Source organism: Micromesistius poutassou (genome assembly GCF_964030765.1).
Source record: "Micromesistius poutassou genome assembly, chromosome: 20".
NCBI lineage: Eukaryota > Metazoa > Chordata > Actinopteri > Gadiformes > Gadidae > Micromesistius > Micromesistius poutassou.
In genome coordinates, this window is record NC_140290.1 from 14,573,284 (window position 1) to 14,597,765 (window position 24,482).

General features: G+C 45.4%; 3 protein-coding genes across 3 annotated transcripts in view; 1 reads left to right on the forward strand and 2 right to left on the reverse strand.

Annotated features, from left to right (window-relative positions):
• The window catches only part of LOC311364853 (uncharacterized protein), a gene marked incomplete at both ends in the record, with an annotated part of 30,067 nt that extends 26,862 nt beyond the window's left edge, over window positions 1–3,205 (reverse strand). The window contains 4 exons of the mRNA XM_084484343.1: window positions 489–653; window positions 827–1,321; window positions 2,437–2,585; window positions 3,202–3,205. Coding sequence (XP_084340469.1) covers window positions 489–653; window positions 827–1,321; window positions 2,437–2,585; window positions 3,202–3,205 — 813 coding nt within the window. The remainder of the gene's footprint in view (window positions 1–488; window positions 654–826; window positions 1,322–2,436; window positions 2,586–3,201) is intronic.
• A 2,928-nt stretch (window positions 3,206–6,133) lies between these two features.
• ilf2 (interleukin enhancer binding factor 2) lies at window positions 6,134–13,274 on the forward strand. The gene is made up of 15 exons (XM_084485140.1): window positions 6,134–6,238; window positions 6,665–6,724; window positions 6,812–6,854; window positions 7,139–7,243; window positions 7,330–7,407; window positions 8,142–8,244; window positions 8,431–8,496; window positions 9,475–9,591; window positions 9,926–10,004; window positions 10,341–10,428; window positions 10,935–10,996; window positions 11,452–11,566; window positions 11,947–12,037; window positions 12,523–12,699; window positions 13,095–13,274. Exons 1-14 carry the CDS (start codon window positions 6,234–6,236, stop codon window positions 12,675–12,677), a joined length of 1,167 nt encoding a protein of 388 aa, XP_084341266.1. The 5' UTR covers window positions 6,134–6,233; the 3' UTR covers window positions 12,678–12,699; window positions 13,095–13,274.
• A 2,369-nt stretch (window positions 13,275–15,643) lies between these two features.
• On the reverse strand, window positions 15,644–21,907 carry LOC311365053 (protein TMEPAI-like). The gene is made up of 3 exons (XM_084484573.1): window positions 21,510–21,907; window positions 17,904–18,067; window positions 15,644–16,541 (listed from the first exon to the last, which is right to left on the reverse strand). Exons 1-3 carry the CDS (start codon window positions 21,607–21,609, stop codon window positions 15,957–15,959), a joined length of 849 nt encoding a protein of 282 aa, XP_084340699.1. The 5' UTR covers window positions 21,610–21,907; the 3' UTR covers window positions 15,644–15,956.
• Between the last annotated feature and the right edge of the window lie 2,575 nt (window positions 21,908–24,482).

Sequence of the window (24,482 nt, forward strand, 5' to 3'; positions counted from 1 at the left end):
GATATATATAATAATAATCACAACACTTCACAACACATTCACTCCCTTCCCCTAGATTTTTCTAGGGTCAATTTGATTTACCTGATCCATGCTAATTTGCCTTCATGTCAAGGATTTACAGCATAGAAGCCTGTCTGATTCTTTTTGGGTGTGTCACCCTGTTGAAAAACAATTTTGAGATGATCACATAAGCCATTTCAAATATACATATAGGTCATGTATAACGTTGGTGGTCACTGGGCTCTGTAATGTATAAAGTGCACAGAGAATCTCTAGACTATAGTTACAGAGGTCTAGTTTAGTGAACACACAAAATAACTACGGACAAATGAATTGCTAAAATAACTTTACGTTGCAGAATATGGAATGGTGTTTTGTAGCCTCAGTTAAGACTAACTGTGAAATTGAAGGCGACGCTAACACTAGTGCTCTTAACCGAGCTGTCATCATTATGACAATCTAGGAATAACAACTCAAATCGTACTTACGACAACCATCTCTGTCTGCATTGGACTTGGGGGCGCTGCTGTCGGTGCTGATGGATAGTATACAGGCACCGTTTCCTGAGGATGCATCTTGTTATGCACATAGTATGGATCATAGGTCATCTCCATGGGGTCCTCTGATGTTCGCTTACGGCAATAGCGAATACACTGAAAATAGGTCAAGGTAATTTCAACAAAGGCTTATGCATTGCTTCCTTGACTGTTCAATTTGATCAACTTGCTTTCTCAGCTAGATGGATGGATGACAAGACATAACCAGGACTTAAGAACATACTAGAATACCAAAATGAAAAAATAAATCACTTTTGTGGATTACTAACCAAAAGGATGAAAAGGATGATGAGAAGCAACAGGATGGCTGCAGCTAACACCAGGAGGGCAATGCCCCATCCGGGCACCCAGTCTCTATCGTCACGGTTTCCTCCACCACTGGGAGAGCCAGATGTTCCTCCACCATTGGTCGGGTCAGAGGTCACTGTAGGGTCAGGGATCTTGGTGAGGTCAGGGGTCACTGTAGGGTCAGGGGTCACTGTAGGGTCAGGGGTCACTGTAAGGTCAGAGGTCTTGGTATGGTCAGAGGTCTTGGTAGGGTCAGGGGTCTTGGTAGGGTCAGGGGTCTTGGTAGGGTCAGGGGTCACTGTAAGGTCAGAGGTCTTGGTAGGGTCAGGGGTCACTGTAGGGTCAGGGATCTTGGTAGGGTCAGGGGTCTTGGTAGGGTCAGGGGTCACTGTAAGGTCAGAGGTCTTGGTATGGTCAGAGGTCTTGGTAGGGTCAGGGGTCACTGTAAGGTCAGAGGTCTTGGTATGGTCAGAGGTCTTGGTAGGGTCAGGGGTCACTGTAAGGTCAGGGGTCTTGGTAAGGGCAGGTGTTATAGTAGTCTCAGCGTTTGTAATAGGCAGAGGGGTAGTAGGCGCAGGGGTTATAGGAGGCTCAGGAGTTGAAGGAGTTGAAGTTGGCTCAGGAGTTGAAGGAGTTGAAGTTGGCTCAGGAGTTGAAGTTGGTTCAGGAGTTGAAGTTAGCTCAGGAGTTGTAGTTGGCTCAGGAGTTGAAGGAGTTGTAGTTGGCTCAGGAGTTGTAGTGGTCTTCTTGCACAGATTTTCATCTAATATGACCGGCATTGAGTCTTGAGAACAAATATAAAGAAGTGAGAATGTCATTTAACACTTAACATGTGTACAACTGTAGTGATTTTCAAAGTATATGGATGTTGATAAATGAATGTGTCGAAATAAAGGTCTTACTGCTTGTGTATTCCTTGTTCACACTGAGTTTCGTTTGGAGTAGGGCTGTTGCAATATTTCTCATAAATAATGCATGGACAATGATTTCATTTATGAAATTTGTGTTGAAAATTATAGACGTGGTAGCTATCAGTCCAGGGCTGTGAAGTATAAAAATAATATATATAACTTAAAACAAACATCAGTTTTTAGAATTGAATAATTATGTTTGAATATGTTTTGTCTATAAAAATTAAATATCAACATAAATCCAAAAAAACCCTTGAATCCAGCATACCCATGGTAGCCAGACAAAAACATATTAACTTAGGGTCACAATACCTGTAGGTTATGCATTTAACACCTCCGTAGAAGGCTTCTGTATCGCATTCTTTACATTTGTAAATGCCGTCAAGCTGTAAGATCCACAAATAGTTGCTTTGATTAAATTAAGCTCCCTTGTTGTTTGGGACAAAAATCGGCCGCATGAAAGTATGTAGTATGAAGTATGCTAGTTAAAAAAAAATTACATTCCGATATACCCCCTTATAAATGTCACACTGTGGTCTGAGTTTGTTGTGTAGAACATTACATTGTCTCTAAATATCTACTCAGTATCTTTTCTCTTTCATTTACAAAATAGATTTGTTTATTTGTTTATATGTCCTGATACCTCAGAACTGTGGAGTTGTTGTTGTTAAAGGCTTTACCAGTGTTACTACTTCTGCATCCAACATCTTGGAGAACTCTGATTCCCTATTCAGCAGGGAGGCATTGAAGGCCACATTGGTGATCTCGATTGCCAAAGCCACAGTCGTAGTGTCTACCGTGGCAGGGTCTACTGAATCTGCAGATGAACCTGAGGGGTTTGAGTGTGAGATATTATCATATTATAGAATGAAGTTACATTTCCACATGAGTTAGGTTTCTGTTGGCTTTTGCAACACAAATTGATGACTTCCATGGGAGCACCTTTTACAAGAACCGATAGACCCTTTTCCTAGAGGTGCCATTGTAGGACGAACCCGTGTCGCTTGAGTGCGTGTCGCTCATATCACTATTTATGGATCTGCTCCTTTTATGAACCAGGACATGGGTAGTAGACTTATCTTCACTAGTTTGGTCTACTGCCCGTTCCCTGGTCCATCAAAGGAGCAGAGCCATACTGTGGTATGAGCAGCTCCTGTGTTTGTCCTATGATGACAAAACTATGGTTTTATGATAGAATACTGCTTACCTCTGTAAAAGAGGACTGGTGGTCTACTGTTTGAGGTTATAGTCTGAAGACACTTAACATGGACAGAAGAAAACCTTTGCCAACCTAACATAGTCAATGTTCTCCCATTGAAGGATGGGATCATGTAATATAATTGGATCACCATCAATTATTCTGTACTAACTTCATTATAAAATATTTTAAACAAATTCTCACCTGGAGTTGAAGAAATGGTAAGGCATAGCAGGACCCCCCATACCCATCTCGATAGTTGACTCATCTTGTAAAAAGCCAGTCAAATATTTCCAGTTAAAATGAAATCCGGTCGGACCAGAGAATGGAACCGTGCTTGATACTTGACAATATGTAATCAAATGTTGCACAGTGTTTCCATTCAAAGATTTTATCCTATAGTTTTGTCCATGGGCTTGGCCAAGAGGGTGGGCCTTGCAACTAGTGACACTTATTCTATATTTGTTTTTAGTCACAGTAATTAATAGCAACTGTTGAGAGTTAAGAGTATATTTGCGTAATCCATAACCTGATTATTGACTTTGCTCTTCAATGTGGGCTGGATTTTGTTTACATCATTGCCATGGGACTGGATTCATATCATATTATCTCATCTTATCTTATCTTATATAAAGTTAAGAAAATTATGTAAAGCATATGTAAATGAATATGCTTACAATCTAACAACCTTTTGTCCCGTTGTTGAATTTAGTTATTGCAAAGTCTTTTCCATATATTATCATACATATATCACTAGGGCTATACACCGATATTGGGACTCAAGAAACGTAACAGGGCATTGTGACCCACCCAACTAACCAACATGGCCACGAGGTGATTAAAGTTTATTCTTGACTTCTTGTCAGACCTTACCCTACTTCTACTACAGGGACAAACAGAATACAGTTTACCCTTTCTAGACCTATGCGCCACAGCTAAGGCTTTAAATGCATCCTTTTATTGATTTATTTTACTAATTCCTTTTTAAAGTAACTTCCACAAGACCTTTAGGAATTCATCTTTGAACTGTGTGCTCAACAATGTGTTAGCATTACAGATTTCCAAAAGTCCGAAAGTCCAAAATCCTTCATCAATCTGAAGCTGTCAAATGTAAACACATCAGACGCATGCACGATGTGAATGTCCAATAGGAATGAACTTCATTGTTATAGGATACACAGGATATGTAATAGTGTTTCCAGCAAACATTAGTATACAGAAGATGAAGCCAATCCAGAACTTGCTCTTGGCAGCTGATGAAAGCTGGCATTTGATAGGCATTTTAATTTGGAATAGAGGCTAAGCATTCTAAAGGCCTGCAAAGATTAATAAAGTATAAACTCTTTTCAGATTTAGTCAGGGCCACGAAACATCTGCAGACAATATTGAACCTACATTTATATTTAATGGGGGAATTATACTTTCACAGTTTTCAAGGGTACGATTGTTTGCCCAATGAGAAGTAAAGTAACTATTTATTACTAACATATGAATATGCTCCCTTCTGCTATTCCTTCTCTATATCCTGTACATAAATCTAAGTGGTGATCTTAGTTAACCTCCACACTTGACCTCTGTAATCCTCCACCACTAGTTGAGATAACGAGCCCGACTGGTTAAATAAAAAAGTATGGCTACTGTCTAAAGGATGCTTCACTTTGGTGCGGTTGCCACAAAGGAAACTTTCATTTGTTTGCTGAAATGCAGACCGCTCAGCCACTTAGCAGCTGGCTCAGAGCCGCCCAACCTAATTGAGTACACGTCAAAAAGTGTTTGTTTAAAACTTGCCTGTTTGTTTAAAACCTGCTTTGACTGTGGTTTATAATTGTACAATCCCATCACAAACGCATCCGTGTTCATTTGAAATCTATTTTAAGTAAAACTGTACATCTATACACATTGTTTATTATTTAGGACACATTGTTTCATGCATCTTGAAAGCTACCCCAATCTGAAATGACCAGATTGATGATAATTACCATCATTTTTTTATAGCGGTGAAGTAAATATTTAGAGCTTTTGAATAATAAATACTCACGCCTTACTAACAAGTTGTAAATAGTTAGGAGATTACTTTCTATTCTATTTATTGGTGGTGCCACTGAATTTAGTAAACTGCTAGTTAGGATCGAACTAGTGGATAAAGGACTTCACGCACAGACATAGATAACAAACTTACGCATAGCTGGTGAGACGTCACGCCTACAGGGTTAGGTTTATCTCACTTAAAGGCGACTGTAGTCAGTTGATTTGAGTTTAACCTCATGGTTGTGTTGACCACTCAATGTGTGAGCAGAAACTAGTCCTGGTGATTGATTGGCTGAGCGTTTGATTGACATGGTTAAGGGAGTGGGGAGACAGGGAGAGATTAATAGAGATGAGATGGCAGAGGGTTGCCCATCTCTCAGTTTGTCTCCACAGTCAGGAGTCTGTGTTTCTGGAGACCGTTGGTCTGGACAACGTGAGACCTTTGTCCATCCATTCACCTTTGAGAGGATTCAGACGTGCTGCTGCACAATGATCTACTCTCTTCTCTCCACACCTGCCAAGGTGTGGAGGAAGTGTGAAGAAGGGGAGACCGCAGAGAGAGAAGAGAGTAGATTGTTGTGCAGCACATGGGGGATGGGTGCAAAGGGATGACGCTGAGGAAGTTCAAACCAATCATTTGCAGAGTCAGTGGAGCTAGGCAAGAGGTTTGGTGAGCAGGGGAGGGGAGATAAAGTTAATTTTTAAGTAAGAGCTGGAAATGGTTTCTTCTTTGAAGTTCCTTGGGTGTGGCTTGACTCAAGAACGTTACTAAATGTCAGAAGATAATTTATTTGATGAGATGTTTGGCTTGAACCGTGTGGATGCAGCGGATTATTTGAGTGACATCATGATGAGAATTTGGATAAATCCACATTTTATCCACATTTTGGATAAATGTGCAAAAGATGCAACTAAAGGAGAGCACTGCAGATACAGGTTAACACGGATTTAATTAAAACAGAAGCCAACAGCTTAATGAGGAAATCAAATATAAGGTTATGACAACGTCGACGCCCGGAAAGGAGTTCAAGGCGTTGCACCAAAGAAAGCGCCGTGATGATGAGGATTCGTCCTCCTGTCCCGACGGGGGCGCTAATGGTCCCCATTGTCACAAAACAGCTGGCGAGGAGGACCACGACCAGGAAGAAGAAGCAGACCATCAGTGGTTTTTCCGGTTTACCTCTCTGCAGGACTGCCTTTAAGACCATTCCTTTGTAGTTATTATTAAAAACCATCAAAACGTCGTACACAATGAGGCAAGTAGAGCGCATGTCTATGTTGTACATCGTAAACCCCGTGGTCGTGTGATGAACCGTACTGAGCCGTACTATGAGAGAGACGAGTTAGAGACCCAGGGGGAGAGCTCGTTAGCTGGTTAGCCTGTGCAGCTAGCAGGGGTCTGGACCTCAGTTAAATCAGCATCATATCAACGCATCCTCAACGACTACACATGCTGATGACTTGTCTGAATTAACGATTAAATGTAATGCACCTACATTACGGTTGGGTTGTGTACATGTCGGTGGTGTCTAGCCAAGCAGGGGACCATTTCAGAATGAATGAATGGGTCTATGGAAGAGTATTCCGACATTGTGTTTTGTTATTTACGGATGGATGTGTCTTAAAGTCTTTCGACTGGTAGCTGGTCTCATGTGTGCGTTGTGTTGTGTTTGCTTCCACAGAGGAGATCGTGGAAGGGGCCGGGGGGGCAGGTTTGGATCCCGCGGAGGACTCGTGCAAGGGTACAATCTGCGACCTATTCCACCTGCAGGTTTGACTTCGACATAGTTGCTGAATGGAGGGTCTTACCTTTTTTTCTTCTGTTTCAGGTATCGCCCTTTCGTTCCACACATACCGTTTGATTTCTATGTGGTAGGTACAAGAGAATATGGGGTCATAATGACTTACTGTGCCAATCATTACAAACCTGCACCGATAGGCTTCCATTTGCTTTAATTAGACAATAAAATACTATTGCGCTCTAATGCAAACTCTGATCCAATGAAATTAAATGTTTTAGTTTATCAAACAGTTGTTTCATTTTCTTTCTATATTCATATTGAATCTCGGTCATTGAAGAATAAAAGGCCAACCACTTAAAGTAGGACCCATAGTCTATTCCACTATGGTTTATGCTGTTCCCCGTTCGCTTCCAGTGTGAAATGGCGTTTCCCCGGGTGAAGCCGGCGGCCGATGAGACGGCGTTCAGTGAATGCCTGCTGAAACGGAACCAGGACCTCAGCCCTACCCCTGCTGAGCAGGTAGCCCCACAGCTTACCCCCGCTGCCCATGAGTCACGTGGAGTCACGTGGCCGCTTTTACTCATTGTTTCTCCTCTTCCACGCAGTCTTCCATCTTGTCTTTGGTAACAAAGATCAACAATGTCATCGACAACCTCATCGTGGCCCCCGGAAATTTTGAAGTGGTGAGTTAAATGTCGTTGCTCCTACGGCTCGATCAGACAGGATGGGTTTGGTAGAACTTGATGTTCTTGTAGGAAATGCATGCAGGGCGTATGAATGTAAAGATGCTTCCTAGTTTATGGGAAATATGGTGGGTTAGGATTAGGCCTGGGCGATATGGCTGAAAGACTTATCACGATATAACTTGATCATATTGATCGATAACTATTGATCATTTTAATGACCTAAAAAGACTAGGAATTACCACACTGGATTTAAGCACTTCTGTTGATAAAATTGATAAATACTCCAATGTCGATACAACAGTGAAAAACACTCAAATATTGTAAATAAGTATGGAGCCGTGTTTGTGTAACAAACCCAGCTGCTAGATTCGGTTGTTCAGTCTCTTAATATATATTGAACATGTTTTATATTGATATTGATCAAAAGTCTATCACAATACGATAATTTATGGTTTTATTGCCCAGGCCTAGTTAGGATTGTTCTATATTGGTAGGAAGCACAAGAATCCAGTAGTTTCTTGGTACAGATGGGCCCAGGCCGCTCAGGGCTCTGCTATGTGATAACTTTATAAATCACCTCATAAGCTTGAATGGGCTTGAGTGCTGAGTTCAGCAAGATTCAGGTTAGAAATGGTTAAAACGCACTTAATCTAATTTAGCACTAGATCAGAGTCGACATATGGCTGGAAAGGCCCACAAAAAAATACCACATTTGTTCTATAATTTCCTAGCAAATCGAAGAGGTGCGCCAAGTAGGATCTTACAAGAAGGGCACCATGACGACCGGACACAATGTGGCCGACCTGGTGGTCATTCTGAAGATCCTCCCTACACGTGAGTTCAGCCACGTGTGTGTGTGTGTGTGTGTGTGTGTGTGTGTGTGTGTGTGTGTGTGTGTGTGTGTGTGTGTGTGTGTGTGTGTGTGTGTGTGTGTGTGTGTGTGTGTGTGTGTGTGTGTGTGTGTGTGATCATGGACCTTTCCATTTCTGAGTAAGCTCAGACCACATGTTTCTCTTACAGTGGAGGCTGTTGCAGCTCTTGGCAACAAGGTAGTGGAGACCCTTCACACTCAAGACCCCGCTGAAGGTGAGTGCACTGTTCTCCAGCCTGGGACAGACTAACTCATCTTTCAAACCAACATTAATTGCATACATATTCCTCAACCCATTTACATTTACGACTTACCAGTACATTTGTCAGAAGAAAGAGAAACAGTACAATCGCTGTCGGTACAGTAAGAATGTTCATGGAACCAAGTGCCGAGAATTAACAATTGTTAAGTTAACCCATTTCCTGTATACAACAAATATAGCTAGGATAAGATGCTACACAATCCGAAGTATCCCAACATCCTCTTATACCTCTGCATCGCTCCTTTTGCTTCCTGAAAAATGCATTGTTTCTGGGAGTTGTGATCCCAACAAGCCATGTTCTGTTATTAATCGAAGAAACTAGTAGTAGAAACAGCTGTAGATGGGTGTATATGGTAGGGGTGGGAATCTCTTGGCACCTCACGATTCGATTCCGATTCAGAGGTCAACGATTCGATTCTAAAACGATTATCGATGCATCTCGATGCAAGAATTTTTTTTATGTACATTTCCATGCAGGATTTTCAAAAACAAAAAATATCTGAGTTTGCTACTCAGTTTGCTAATCACTTCCTACTTGTGTGATGATCATTAAAGACAATCAATAGATGAATTACCTCATCTAATATTATATATCAGATTAAGTTGGTTCTCTGTGCAGAGAACCCGCAGGCAGAAAAGAGTTTTCTGTAACGCTCTTTTTTTATTGATTTTTTTTTTTTTCAATTAAATTTGTTTCAGATTTATTTTATTTATTTATTTTCCTGCATCGAGACGGAATCGTTCTAGAGAGAATCGTGATGCATCAAAGAATCAATTTATTTTTCCCAACCCTAGTATATGGTCTCTCCAACATCCTATTATGAGGCCTGTTTATGGGGTTATTCGATGTACGGTTGAACGTTGTCTGGTACATGTGAGCCCCACCTCAGCACCACCCTCCTGGCCCCCCCCCCTCGCTGTGCTCCCTCAGTGCTCTCCATGCTCACCAACGAGACGGGCTTCGAGATCAGCTCGGCAGACGCCACGGTGAAGATCCTGATCACCACCGTGCCCCCGAACCTGAGGAAGCTGGACCCCGAGCTTCACTGTAAGACACACACACGCAGACACACAGATGCACACGAAAACGCACACACATACAGAGAGAGAGAGAGAGAGACAGAGAGACCCTAGCTATGTTCTCGTCCCATTCAAATAATTGAATGTTGCTTGAGTAATTAATCGAAAAAAATATACGTTTGCAAATGTACACACGCCATTTAAAATGAATAAGCCTACCGGATTCTCTTTGCAAATACAGATATAAGGTTTTATATTGATATTTATCAAAAGTATATCACAATACGATAATTGATTGTTTTATTGCCCAGGCCTACTTGTACCTTACCTAAAGAGTGACCCTGTGGTTCTGTCTCCTGCAGTGGACATCAAGGTGCTGCAGAGCGCCCTGGCCGCCATCCGTCACGCCCGCTGGTTCGAGGAGAACGCCTCCCAGTCCACGTGAGTGAAGCACTCCTAACAGTGGGTTTGTTATTTCTGACCCAAACTGGTTGGTGTCTGCGATGCGTTTGTCATTTGTACACTGAGTACACTGAGTCAAGGTGCTCATTTGCCTTCTTAAGGACCTCAGGCTGGCCTTGGTAGGGTCAAAGGTCACGGTAGGGGCAGGGGTTGTAATGAGGTCCGGGGTCTTGATAGGGTCAGGGGTCACGGTAAGGTCAGGGGTTGAAGTAGATTTTTGGCATTGAAAGGTAATCATTGAATGTCTATAAATATGGACCATCCACCCTGGCGGGTGTTTGGATGTCGTTCTAACCCTGTGCCCGTCCCCTCCAGGGTGAAGGTGCTGATCCGCCTGCTCAAGGACCTCCGGCAGCGCTTCCCTGGCTTTGAACCCCTCACCCCCTGGATCCTGGACCTGCTGGTCAGTCCTGGGTCTCCACACGGCCCCTCTAAGCCCACTTCTTCAGTCCTCCTCCTCCAAGTTATCTTTTGTTTCCATGTTTATCTTCTTATTCCAACCGGGTAATACAGTAGAAGTATTGGAACGAATTTCCCCTACGGGGGATTAATGAAGTTGGATTGTAGAAGGCCAAAGAGGCTTCCGTTGAACACGATGTGGGTGTGTGATTCCACTGCCATCGCCCTTGGGCAGTCCCCACCTCCAGCTGCAGCAGTCCTGGGCTGATCGGAGCTGTTATGAGCAGGCAGCAAGTGCAGCCACCCTGTTTATGGGTGGATATATACGGCTATATGTGGGGCAATACTGCAGGTCAATGATGGGTCATTAGTAAGAGCTCTTTGTTGTCAGACAGCCGCCAGGATTACCCTCAAAATACAATGCATTTAAAAATACATTTATTCCTTTTTAAAATATTGATGTTGAAATACACAACTGCGTGATTGACCAATCTCCTCTTTTCCTTCCAGGGGCATTCTGCGGTGATGAACAACCCCTCCAGACAGCCCTTGTCCCTTAATGTGGCTTACAGGTTTGTTTGCCCCTCTAGTCGTCTCCCCATCTCTTATTCCCACAGATGCACCAGTCAGTCACCCTGTTCCCGCAGCAGCCATCTAGAATTGGATTCAGATTTTAGGGACGGGGTCACTAGTGAAATGATTCAATTTAATCTTTCAATATTGTTAATGGATTGACACAAAATGGCAATATTCGACTTTCATAACATAATTGATTTCTTTAGGATTAGATTTTCTTCTTTAAGTAGGTTAGCGATGCAGTGTTTTGTTTTTTTCTAACCTTCTGGCTTTTAGTTCCAGTATCTCCTGCTTTCACAAACCCCTCTTGTCTGTCGAGTTCTTTAATTCAAGACGGCTGCCCTGCAGTGCGAAAGGAACTTGTGTGTGTGAAGTTCAGCCCCACCGGACTCCCTCCCTCCTCTGACCGCGTAGCTAAGATCCACAACACTGAGCCCTCCCCTCTCCCCAGGCGCTGCCTCCAGATGCTGGCGGCCGGGCTCTTCCTCCCCGGGTCGGTGGGCATCACGGACCCATGCGAGAGCGGCAACTTCCGGGTGCACACGGTCATGACCCTGGAGCAGCAGGTATGCCGTTGACCCCCTTGTTCACCGCCAAACGTCTGAGACCATCGGACTGCAGCGCACGTCTATTTGACGGAAGCGTCAGCGGTCCTGCGTAGACGCGAGCAGCTCAGCTAGCTCTCTGCAGGGCTCTGATGTTCAATGACATGCCCGTCTGATGCAAGGGTTTTTTTCTCCAATTCACATCAAAAAGGAAGAAATGCAGCATAAAAATGGCTTATAACATTCGGGTTTCGTACACGGGATGGGTTTAAGTTGTCCCGGGCCCCTGGGCTACACGTTTCAGCCCCTAAGACTGTAAATGAAGCAATAGAAAATGCAAAAAAAATGCAACCGAGCTCAGTTGTCGGTTCGTCTGTTAACGTCTGCTTGTTGTTCTCCAGGACATGGTGTGCTTCACGGCCCAGACGCTGGTGAGGGTGCTGTCCCACGGCGGCTACAGGAAGATCCTGGGCCTGGAAGGAGACGCAAGCTGTAAGCCCCGCTCCGCTCTATTTTAATTTGACTTCGTCGACCCCTGCAGTGCGATCCGACCACTGCTGAACTACATTTAGTGTTTAGAGTACCACACGGGCAAGGGGAGCTTGTAATCACAGGAGAGGAGATTAATATTAATGAAGAGTGCAGCACAAATTACATTTCCGAACACGCGCAAATTACTATTTCAAGCACATTCACATCGCATGCAACATTCTCCGCACGCGCAATGGAAGGTCTCAATGAATGTTGCCAGGGATTTAAAAGTTGGTTGGCATCAGATAAAAGGTAAATGGTACCCCAACATCATCTTGAAATCCTGTATAATTCTGATGGTAAGATCAGCTTCCTCCGTTTCGTACCGGTACATTTTCTATGGGTTTGATTTGTGTGACTCGGATGAAGTTTAAACCCATGTTCTCAACCTCTGTATTCGATGGCAAGGCATGCAGTGTACTAAAGCGTAGAAAACCTGGTTCCAGATCTGGCGCTGGAGATGTCCACGTGGGACGGCGTGATCGTCACGCCCTCGGAGAAGGCCTACGAGAAGCCCCCCGAGAGGAAGGAGGAGGAGGAGGAGGAGGGGCTGGAGGAGGAGGGCGGCGGGGAGGACGAGAGCATGGAGACGCAGGATTAAGAGGACCGCCCCCCCTGCTCAGGTAAGACCCTTTAACCCTTTTCCCCCCCCACTGAATCCGATTGCTCTAAAGGATTCTTGATCAAACCTCTGAGCCCTTCTAAGATCTGGACTTTGCTTAATAGGACGAGAAATGTAAGGGCGAAGGGCCACATTTTTAAGGATAAATCATAAAAATACTGATGAATGCATTACCATCAAGTCAACCTCTACAGACCGTGACAGGCTTGTAGAGAACTTGCTAGACTGGATGGTCTGATTTACGATCAATTTGTTTTTTTACTAGGGGAAAAAAAACCCAATGTACAAAGTGTAAATGTTGGTTTTCCAGTATTTCCGTAGTTGCGTTCCCCAGATGTGTTTGACGTGTCCACCGTCCAGAGAGGCTCATAGTAATGTCTCTGTTCTGTCCTACAGGGTGTCTCATGTGATGTTTGGACGGACCGTTCCTTCCTCCGTCCGTCTGTCTGTCATGTCGTTGTTTTCCATTCAAATGTCATCTGGCATTTGTAAATATTGAGTTGGTTTTGATTTGTATTGTGAAGTGTCTTTTTATTACTCGGTAGTTAGTATAATAAAACCTTTTTATTGACCTTATCCCTTGTGTATTCCTTTTGATTTTCACAGTACTCAAACTGGATTAATGTTTCTACTTCATATAAACCACTTCACGTATCCAGAATAACGCTCCAATCCTTTTGATCGGTTTATAACAAAGTCATGGACCAGAAGTGTTGTCCCAGTGACTCATGACTGTAGAGGAAACCACGCACGTCACTGGTTGACGGTCCAGCCCACTGCTATCAGCGATATGCCGTCACAACTCAGTTCAGCAGGACAGAAAAACGCCTTTAATTTGATTAGGATGTGAAATACACTTGTGTTGCATAGGTTATTCAATAAGAGAATAATAAGGGTGTGGACATTAGCGCACAATGAGGGTCAAGGGAAGTCTTGCTCAGGGGCGGGATGATGCGAGCTGGGAGGTTTTTGATTGGATACGGGGCATGAGAGATCTCTACCCATAAGAGAAAAGGTTCAGCAGCAGGTTAATGTGTAAGCATCTTTATTTTTCTTTCTAAAAAGACAAAGCAACATTTTGTAGGCATAAGTAAAAACACTGCTGGGCTCACAATTAGTTTTTATATATAATCTTTTATGTTATGTTACAGTATTAACAATGCTTCTCATATGGGCTTTTCCTACCCATTGGGTAGGATCTGTGCATAATATATTAATATATTAAAGTTATATACAGCATTGTACAAATAAACAGACCACTGGAAAAACAAGCACCATTGGAAGTGAGGCACGCTAAGGATCGGACTGTTTGGAGTGCAAGTGGTCTCCTGTGGCTGCGTCGACGTCGCGTCAGTTCACGTAGGCTTATACTAACATGCAAACCCAGGGGAGGTTAACAACTGGACGTGTAGAAAGAGTGACGAGTCTTCCGGTCGGAGAACTCAAAAAGTGTTAAAGCACTGATGTGACAACAATTGACAGCAAACAGCAGTAGCAGCGAAAGGTATAGCAGCAGCAGCAGTACTGGAGAGTGGCGCGCAGGTCTTGCGCCCAGTGCGGGGGGGGGGGGGTGGGGGTGCGATCAGCAGAACTGTGGTTCAGTCCAGGGCTGAGTCTCTCCAACGGGAGGAACAGCCCGCAGTGAGGGAGGAATAACGTCAGAGTACCAATGAACGCAAACTGGGGGGAGAAGTCACTACTTAAAAGCGATGAGGGTTGGTCGTCGAAACTCTTAATACTCTCCATGGCTTAATAAATGTCTTGGCCTTTCATAAAAGCCATAGTTTAAGGGTGTTCATCTCAATGTGCATGTATATCAAGGGAAGCCCAATCTCAAGGTGATTCTGTTGTGTAGTGCTAGTTGCCTGTTAATGATTGTTAATGGCAGAGTAAAACTACAAGGAAAACCTTAAAAAAAACATCCTTGTCCAATGTGAAACAGCAAATAAATAAGAATAAATAATCAAAAGGGTGAATTTAGAATGCGCATTGGCAACTATGGCTTCACAACAATGACCAGGTCCTTGATGCATGTTTGTATAATTATCGTATGCCTTTGCTCTCTATGTTAACGTTGAATCATGCCTTAAGTGCAGTTTACTGTAAGTCATTCCATTTACCCCCTGAACACGAGTACACGCCGCTGTAAGAGTTCTCTTTTGAAATGAGGTCTTTTCAAACCAAAGAGGAGGGATGAGAAATACAAAGTAAGAGTTCCCTATTTAAACCAATCTCCGTGAATCGCCTGCGCTGAAGCCACGGGGGGACGTGACCTGGCAGACACATAAAGTGCTACTGGAGGGGAACAGGGCCAAAGTGACAGGTGGACAGGAAGTGAAGCTCTCAGGAAACAAAAGAACAAAGTGGGCATTCATAAATGTTGACCTTGTGTTCTTCAAGCAGGGTTTCAACGTTCCCCCGTCCATCCTGAAGCCTTTGTATATTGGGTGGTGTTTACCACAGGCTGGGTGGAGCTGTCTCACAGCTGACACTTTCTCAAGCCCAGAATAACATCCTTCCATTGCGTCGTGGTGGAATATCCCAGATATCCTGGCCACTCATGCCGAGAGCCTACTGAAGGCGTGGCTCTGTTTGTGTGGCCACTTCCAGATCCCAGAGACGGACCGGGGACCGATTCACCGGCAGATGAAGCTTCTTCTGACCATAGAGCTGGCTTCTGTCTTCACCAGCCGGCAGAGAAAGCTTCTTCTGACCATAGAGCTGGGTTCTGTCTGCACCCCCCCCCCCCCCTGGCCCAGAGCCACGCCCTCATCGCTGCAGGGGCTGCCTGTTTCAAGGGGACTTTTTGGCCTTTTGTGAGTACGATTCGGACACGGGTTCTCCTCCGACGGAGGTGAACTCCCCCCACACCTGGGTTTTAGCTTTGTCGTAACTGGAAATAATATTTTACTTAAAAAAAACAACATGGAAGACCAACTCAAAAATAAAGAGGAAAAAAATATATATATATTCTCTGCATTTAAACAATGAGTTAGTGCAAGTTCAAATTGGCTTCTTTTCCATACCTATTATGGTGTAAAATTCTGGCATAAATGTGGGTCTGTCCAACTCAATATAGGAAAAATCATGAACCATAATTTTTTGTTTGTATGTGTGGACGAGCGTGGATGTGCAGTGAATTGTCTGCAACATACATTGACAAGTATACAAAAAAATTACAGCTCAATAAAAAACATATGACGAGTTAACCCTTGGGGGGGGGGGGGGGGGGTTCTGCAGATGTGGCCCCGCGAAGCTTCACGGGACTTTCCTCACTTCCGCTTCTCCTCCCCCGTGCCGCTTCCGCCTGCTTTCACCACCAGAGGGCGCTGCTGTGCTTTCACTATCCCTTCTGCCAGCCTGACGCTCCAGCCACAAGCTACCCGAATCTGAGTTGCAGTCGAGCAGCGAGGCGGTGTTATACTGGCTGTAAAACGCTGCGCTGCCCCTGTAGTGTCCCATCACCTCGCTGTAGGTGGGCGGCGGACTCTCCATCCGAGTGTTCGCACTGCCGACTCCGGCGTTAAAACTCGTCCCGCAGCCGACATAAATGTCGATGAAGTTCCTGTCGTAGACGGTCCGGTTTGGCGGCGCGCGCACCGAAGCCCGGCTGAGCTCCAGCTGCTGCTCGGGGTCCCGCAGCTTCAGGGTGCAGGGGCCCTTGTAGGGGGGCAGCTCCTCGCCGTCCGACAGGGAGATGGACGGCGGCAGGTTGATGATCTCCTGCTGCAGGTAGGGGTAGGTGGGCTGGAAGCGGCAGAGGTGCTGGCTCTGCTGCTGCTGCGTGTAGGCGGGCGGGTTGCAGACCAGCCGCTCCTGGGTGCCCTGGGGCCCGTACATCACCTGCGTGGAGAGAGGCGTATGGGGAGGGAGGGGGGTGAGCGTCTTCTACATGCATGTGGGTTAATGAGGTACGCGGCATGGGTTGGCTCGCTGGGCTAAACAGGTTCATTCTCAGGGAGGTGGATATCGCTGCTGACGCCCTCAGGAGTCACTTAAGACGGTGCACCTCAAACAACAAAAGTCTAAATGGACACGTTGAGCCTGTTCCCCTTACGGTTGGCCTACACATACCACATGTTTGTTTCCATATGTGAACCATGATCATGTTTAGGGCTATGGGTGTCATAGGATTACAGCGAGACAGCGACGGTAACTGAACAAGCACTGTGTAAAGCTATGGACGTCCTCACGACAACGCTGACACACCTAATGCTGGATGATATTGGACCCTGTCCGGGCGTCTTGGGTGGGGAGCTCTCCATAGAGGCAGCATTGCTGAGCAGTAACCCACTTCTCCTAGTCCACTGACGCCAGCAGATTTAGAGATATTTACATAATGAGGATCAATCTCGGTGCGGTTCTTTTATCTTTCCTGTTTTTATTCTCTTGTAAGGTCGTTGCTTCAGGACCCCCTCTGAACAGGCTAACAGAAGGCCTAGCTGCGTTTCAAAATAAACCCTTCACCATAGGGGTTCTGTGCTGAGTCACCACAAAGCCGCCCTGGAGAAAACGAAGAGCGATGGGGAGCTAGCAGGGTTGGGATCGTTCCAAGTCTGGGTGAAAAGGCGTTCTGCCCGCCTTTCGGACAGATCATAGTCATTTCTGTCCATCTACCTTTGGGGCATCAGTACTTCCATGGCCTACTAGTGACCGAACGACGGAGGTAGCTCCTCCAGACACACACAAGCTAAACACTGATTGGGTCTAGTGCCTGTACAGGATCAATTGAAGTGCTTCTGTAACCCAAGTTCCTCCATTAGGGTGGACTTCTCCCAGGTGACCAGAGAGAGAAGCTCTCAGGTAACATTACGCTAACCAGCCTTTAGATGGAGGAAGTGAGCAGGATCTTCGAAAAGGAAGAGAGCGACCATGTGCACATAGATTGGTTTGGAGGGGCTATGTTGCTGACATTTTTGCTCCTTGAAGACTTCAATGGATTTTTTTCTTTCAACTTCTGACATCTGTTGGCTGGACTCGTGGAAAGACTAAACCGAACTTGACAACGTATTGATATTACGGACGTACTGAAGTGAAACACAGGTTTCAGTATTAGTTTGACACTGGCCCTTTCGGTGAGCAGTGATGTGACATTCAGCATGCGATGTTAAACACTATTTGAAGACAATACCTTTAAACATACATAATATTGAGGTTCATTGAATTCCCAGTAGAAGTGTCGAGTGTGTCCTGTGTCAAACCCACCAGCTGTGTGGCCTGCTGCCGGTGGCCCTGCTGCCGGGCTCGGCTGTGTCGGCTCAGGAAGGCCAGGGCAGAGAGCCGGTAGTGGTTGAGAAGGCAGATGATCACGACCACCATCACCATCATAACCACCAGGATAATTATTATCTGAACAAACTCCAGTTCAGCTGCAGACATAGGGACACGTTGGGAGACAGGACAGGACAAACGTTAGTTGTGGTTAGTGTACAGGTCAAGGCAAGAATGGCAATTAAAGTGACTAACCACTCACACAAAGAAAAAGTGAAAGAGTTGCGGTTGAACAAACCGCAATGCGTTGGGCTGCACTGGGAAAGTCTAAGTGGGGAAGTGGAACGGCAAGGAAGTCCAGACCACGTAATGGTTCAGAATTCATTCAATAACAGTAATCCCCTCCAAACCGGGCCCCAACCTCAGAGGACCACGGACGGAGCGCCTCCTGTGTGCATGGACCCTTGACCCTCCCCCAAGTGAGAGAGAGAAGAGCCCAGGTGATGAGACTGGGCACCCCTCAACCTCCCTCTCCCCCAGCAAGGCCTTCTTAAGACGAGTGTATCATCACTAGTCCCTAAGGCTAGAGTATTCTCCGGCTGAGGCCTTGAAGCGACATTGATACACTGAGGATCTCACTGGTTTTTGATACTATTATACGACTACTACTGATTCAATGTTGGGATGCTATTCTTGGATTGGATGTGGTGGAATACGATTGGATGAGTGAGCCATCCTCCAGGTGAAGGCTGGTACGCGTGGAGCGTTCTAAAGGCCGTTCTCTATCCTTCAGAGTAGGCCTGGGTGATATGGCTGAAAGACATCACGATATAACACGATACGATAGTTGATTGTTTTATTGCCCAGGCCTACTTCAGAGGCTCTCTGCTCAGCCTCCACTGCTCCGTGTGCCCACGGGCTACGTCTTTATAGTCTACAGTCCGTACGACGGTACAGGGACGGGCTGGACGGATTCCACCTCCAGGCTGAAGCTGTGTTGGTTCCCCAGCAGAGGCTAGAGAACAAGTCCGGACAGCTCCACAACCCTAAACTGTACGCAGAATAAACAATATACTCTTACAGCTATAACAACTAACAAGTACACAGGGATATGTGTTCATTTATATATATATATTCATATAAAGATGGTACTCTTTGGGCTCCATTCCACTAGGTCTCGCTGACACTAGTTGTTTGTGGATCCAATATCGATTGGATGCTTGGTTCAGGCTCACATTCTGACTTAGAGATCATCAGCGTCAAGAATGAACGAATGCCAGTAGAACACTGAGTCCACCACGTTGGGCTGTTCAGCCGGTGGTGCCAGGGAACGCGCGAAAGACAATACCCAATCAGATATGTTGTTGTCTCTTCTACTTCATTCTGTCTGAGCTCTTCAGTTGCTATGTGCTGTCCTGCAGATTTCTCCCCATTGGTTCGCTTTGCTCTTTTACCGAGTGGGGAAGATGGGCCAGCTCCTGGTGGAACACCTGGTCCGACTCCAGAATGCACCATTTCAATTCAATTCAATTCGATTTTATTTGTATAGCCCTTAATCACCATTACAGTCTCAAAGGGCTTAACAGGCCAAGTATTTGTGACACCCCCCCCCCCCCCCCCTGACCCAAGCCCCCAACACGGGCAAGAAAAAACTCCCACCACTGCACCAAATCCTTCATGTTGGTGTTCAGTGTTTTCCACCTCCAACCACCTACATCACATGGCTTATCCCTCCCTAGCCTGAGGACCACCGAGGGAACGGCGTCTGGTGCTGAGGCTGCCGCCCTGTGAGTCTACTCTTCTGTCCGCACTCTTCTCCTGAGGGGTGGGCCTGCCTGCCTCCATGTGCATCTACCTGGCTCCGCTCTATCTGTGCATCCCCTCCCTTCCTTCAGAAACCCCCGTACACACCCTCGTCTGAGAACCTCTCATAAATAGACAAGCTTGTGACGTTCGTTGTATTTAGATGCGTCCCTGCGGCTACTCTGCACTCCTCCAGTAGTTGTAGTGTATAATCGACTTCTCCGACACAGACGCTTTGGATAAAAGGTAATGACGCATCTGTATGTGCTGTACAGAGGGCTCTTGAATCCTCCTCCCGGTTGACGTACATTAGGACACTACCAAAGATACTGTCATACAATATTACTATATTACAATTGTGTAACACACCCTAACCATGTTTCTTTAAAAAGAATATCTGCAGTATTCAATATCTTGGTCATTTTGAGAAACCGTCATATTGAACCTCAGATGATCACAAGTCGAAGCCACTAATTGGCACGGTCTTCATCACCCTTCATGGGTGCCTCCTCCATCCAGACCTTTAAAGGGCGTCATGCTGAGGCTTACCCCTGATGAGCAGGCTAATGGGGCTGCTGGAAGCTGGCTGTAGTGCAGATGCCAATCAAATAGTAGGGACATGGGGGAGGGGCTTAATATGGGGAAGGAAAGGCCACAACCCCCCCCCCCACAGTTTAATACAGACGGGGGCATATTGAAATATGTATTCTTTAAAACGGAAACATTCATCAATAAACATGTGCATTGTTAAAATGGGGAACTGAAAGTAGCATAATGCAAATAATGACATTAATATACGGTAGCCTGGGAGGAGACAAAACAACTCAGTGCCGAGCAGACGTGCTGAACAACTGCGGGAGATCGAGGCCTTGACCTTCGACATCTGACCCCAGAAAGGGGCGGGCGGAGCCAGCAGCCGTGTTATGAGTCGTCTGGTGCATCAGTAATGCACTTCCTGGCTGGGCTGCAGACGGCCAGCCAGAAGGGAATACAGCTGCTTTATACGGCGCAATTATAACGCGTCTTTTGTAACACACGCGTAACATGTATGTAATAAAAACAAAACGAAGATATACGATACGCGTTTATATATTTCGGTAATATAGCTTATAACCAAACATCCAGATTGCACAAATTAATGTTTAAATTCTATGTGCGGCATTATTGAACCCAAAGGTTTCAGCACAATGAAATGGAGTTGAAACAGTGTTTCAGTTTGTTTTTGTCGTTCCCAGATGGATATGATGGTAGTCCCTAGTCTTTTTCCAGTTCTGCCTTCTGGAGGAGACATCAGTAGACTGAACTGAAGCCAAACATGGGGGAGTTCTTACGCACCAAATATCATCATGCACATAATTCTCACTCACTTGATATATCCAATGTAATGTTAATGGGTGGAATGCACATTCGCCCAATACAACGTTATTACCCCTATAAACAATATCGTACATGTGATAGAGGTAAACAACTAAGAATTCAGGAAAATAAATCCAGGTTAGGTGGTAGACTGCTGACATGACGGCGTCCTCTCGTTTGGATTGGTTCTGGATCTCCGTTTGGCTGAATAGTAATATTATATCATCTCAAATACGTATTAAACCAGACCGACCCAGTCAAATGGGAAGATAGGCAAATACTTCACTGCGCCATCTCTGTTGCCTCCTCATATAAGGCGAATGAAGGCACTTCTCCGCATGAACCGGGTCCTCAGACTCCAGACGCACTCACCGACCAACACTAAACCCAATAATGTGTGCAGAAACAGCCCCGAAATAAGAAGGATAGAAACGGACTTACATATATCCATGCCCTGTGGCTGGGTTCCGGTGCAGTTGCAGGAGCAAATAACATTGGATTGGGTGTTCGTGGAGCCACTCGCAGGCGTTCTGTCCTGCATGGGGCGGCTGGGGAGTAACGGGACGCCGGGAGCTCAGCCGCCAGGAGGACCGGCAGGGGGTCCGGCAGCTCGCTGTCAGCGTCGGCCTCTAGCCTCCACTAAACCTCCTCTCACGCCATTTTAGCCTCGTCCCAGTCCCAGTGACCGCTCCGTCGTCAGGCCCCGGGCCACATCCTGCGGTATCGCGCCACGGTTCCTCCCCTCCTGCGCTCCGCACCGGTTCATTCACAATGATCTCCCGGAGCAGGACGTGCTGATAGAGTGTGTGTGTGTGTGTGTGTGTGTGTGTGTGTGTGTGTGTGTGTGTGTGTGTGTGTGTGTGTGTGTGTGTGTGTGTGTGTGTGTGTGTGTGTGTGTGTGCGCGTGTGCGTGTGCGTGTCAGTGTGTGCGTGTGCGTGTGCGTGTGTCTGTGTCTGTGTCTGTGTGCGTGTGTGTGTGTGTGTGTGTGTGTGTGTGTGTATGTGTGTGTGTGTTGCCCTGCCACCCTGCCACCCTTCCCCCAGCGCTTCCTCCCGTCTCGCCTCAAACGGGGAGCGGCTGCAGCCACGCAGTGAGGGGGAGGGGGGGATTGGGGGCGGGACGGGACGGGACGGGACGGGACGGGGTGGGGGGGGGGGGGGAGGCTAGACTGGCGCGCAGACGGTACGTCGCGGCGTCGGATTACAGCGGCGGCCATGAGCCATTAAGGAGACACGCAGCCCTCTGTGCGCGGCCCCCCCGAACAACAACTACACGGACTGTAATGGAGTCTCTGAAAAGGTTCAATAAGTGCGATAAGATGCGAGGTTTATATTTTATATTTGTGACAATGTTGTAAATGCTTCCAATACTATTCGTTTAGTTAACTTTAAATAAACTACACACTCAATTAAAACGGTCTATTTTTTCTTGGAGTTTTAAAATCATTTGATTACAATCTCATTACATAAATTACGTAATCGTTCGTCCTAAACGTGCCTGAGAGGAAATATACCGTCTCCCGGATCTGGGAGCTCATTCATAATGAGCTGGGTCGTTTGCACTCATGTTACTCATGTTAGTGGGACAGTCGTTCTCAGGACAGGACATCTAGGCTATAGGCGCCGGTCCATGTTCCTGCCAGTGGGGGCTCAAACAGTCGATGACCCCCTCTCGAAAAACCGTCTGCAATAACGCAGACACAGGACTTTTTGCTGTGGGCATCAGGGCTTTGAAGAGTAGTCAAACGCACGCATTTCAGCACCATAGGAAATGAACAGCGACACACGCACACGTACACGCACACACACAATACACAAAGGGAATGGAGATCGAAGGTTGAACTAACGATATACACACAATGAAAGTATGGACAGTAGGCCTACCTGATAATCAATGCCACCAAAATGATTTCATAAAAGGCTCACATGAACATAAATCATATTGGCAAAGTGCACAATCCAACAGTTTTTTTTATTGAGGTGGTTATAATGTCTTTCTTTTAATTAAAAATTGTTAGTGTTTTGTTCGTTGCTTTTGAAGCGTTCACCACCATCTCGCCAATGATTTGCAAGGGAGATTACTCATATCACTTGGTTTTGAGTGTGCCTACCTGTGTTTGGAGAGCCATGTAGCCCTACCACTTCGCCTTAGCCCTTTATCTCAACAAGGATCAGGACACCCAGTCACCTCAGCACTAAGTGGTCGGGGCAAGGCCTGGGATTGGGATTGGGCCAATATAAACATGAATGCAGCTTGAACTTCACTATGGCTGTGTGGAATGTGAAGTGCCAAGTTGTTGGCCTGCGATCTGTCTGCTGTGAATAGCCTCATGGAAGTGATATTTGACTATTTTCCATTGTATAAACAACCTAACCATGTTGAAGCAGGTTATTTGGCATTCTTTTAGGCAGGGACATATTCGTATTCTGTTAGCTGAGGCTGCTGGTGTGAGATGTTATAGCCAAGCAATGTAAGTAATAGTAAGTAATATTAGTAATGAGATAGTAATTAAGTCACTCAAAGTTAACAGAACATTTCTTTATTTTAACGTTATATTTTAAACAGGGCTGGCCTAATGTAATGTTGCAGTATAACAAAATGAAACCTTATAGCCTATCAAATATTAGAGATAGTCCTATGCAACACATGATTTGACAAAATGAATTATAATAATACAGAATATACTGCATAATCAAACAAAATGTGCTTAGGCCGGTTATAAATAGAACACAAAGGGGCAAAAATAATAATGCGTCCAGAGGCGTTTTTGTATGCGCCTGTTGATAACGCCCCTTGGAAATTGAAAACAAACCTCCAGGTTCAAGGTTCCAGACTAATTAGTAGTATTTCCCCGCAAAGCTGGGGGCAGAAATTGTGTTGTGTTGGGCCTAATAAGATGTTAGAACCTACAACAGATGAATTTGATGAGCCTAAAGGATGTTACCATACTTACTGTTTTAATAGGTCAGGGCGATCTCCCAAGATATCAGAAGTGTATTTGCTTTGAATAAATAAGCACATTGTGCAATAAATGAATTACAATAAGCTTTCAATGTATTCCATCCGCAGACGCACACAGCTGTAGTTTAAGAAGGTAAACCGGAGCATCTCTGGGTGGATGTCCCTTCATGATGAGTCATCATTGCTGGTGCATCGCTGGACAGATATCCCTTCATGACGGGACAATAAATGGATAATCGTAGCCTAATGATTTTTTTGAGGATGACAATCATAACTTCTAATTTGATCCAAAACGGAAAAGATTTGATGAAGTTGTCTCAACAGTGTTCCGTTTCAGTAAGTAGGCCTCAGGTCAGACTATTTAACTAACAATTAGTGCTCCTAGTGCTGCTAGTGATGGTCAAATAGTGCTGTTAGTGATGGTTAAATAATACTAGTGCTGCTAGTGATGG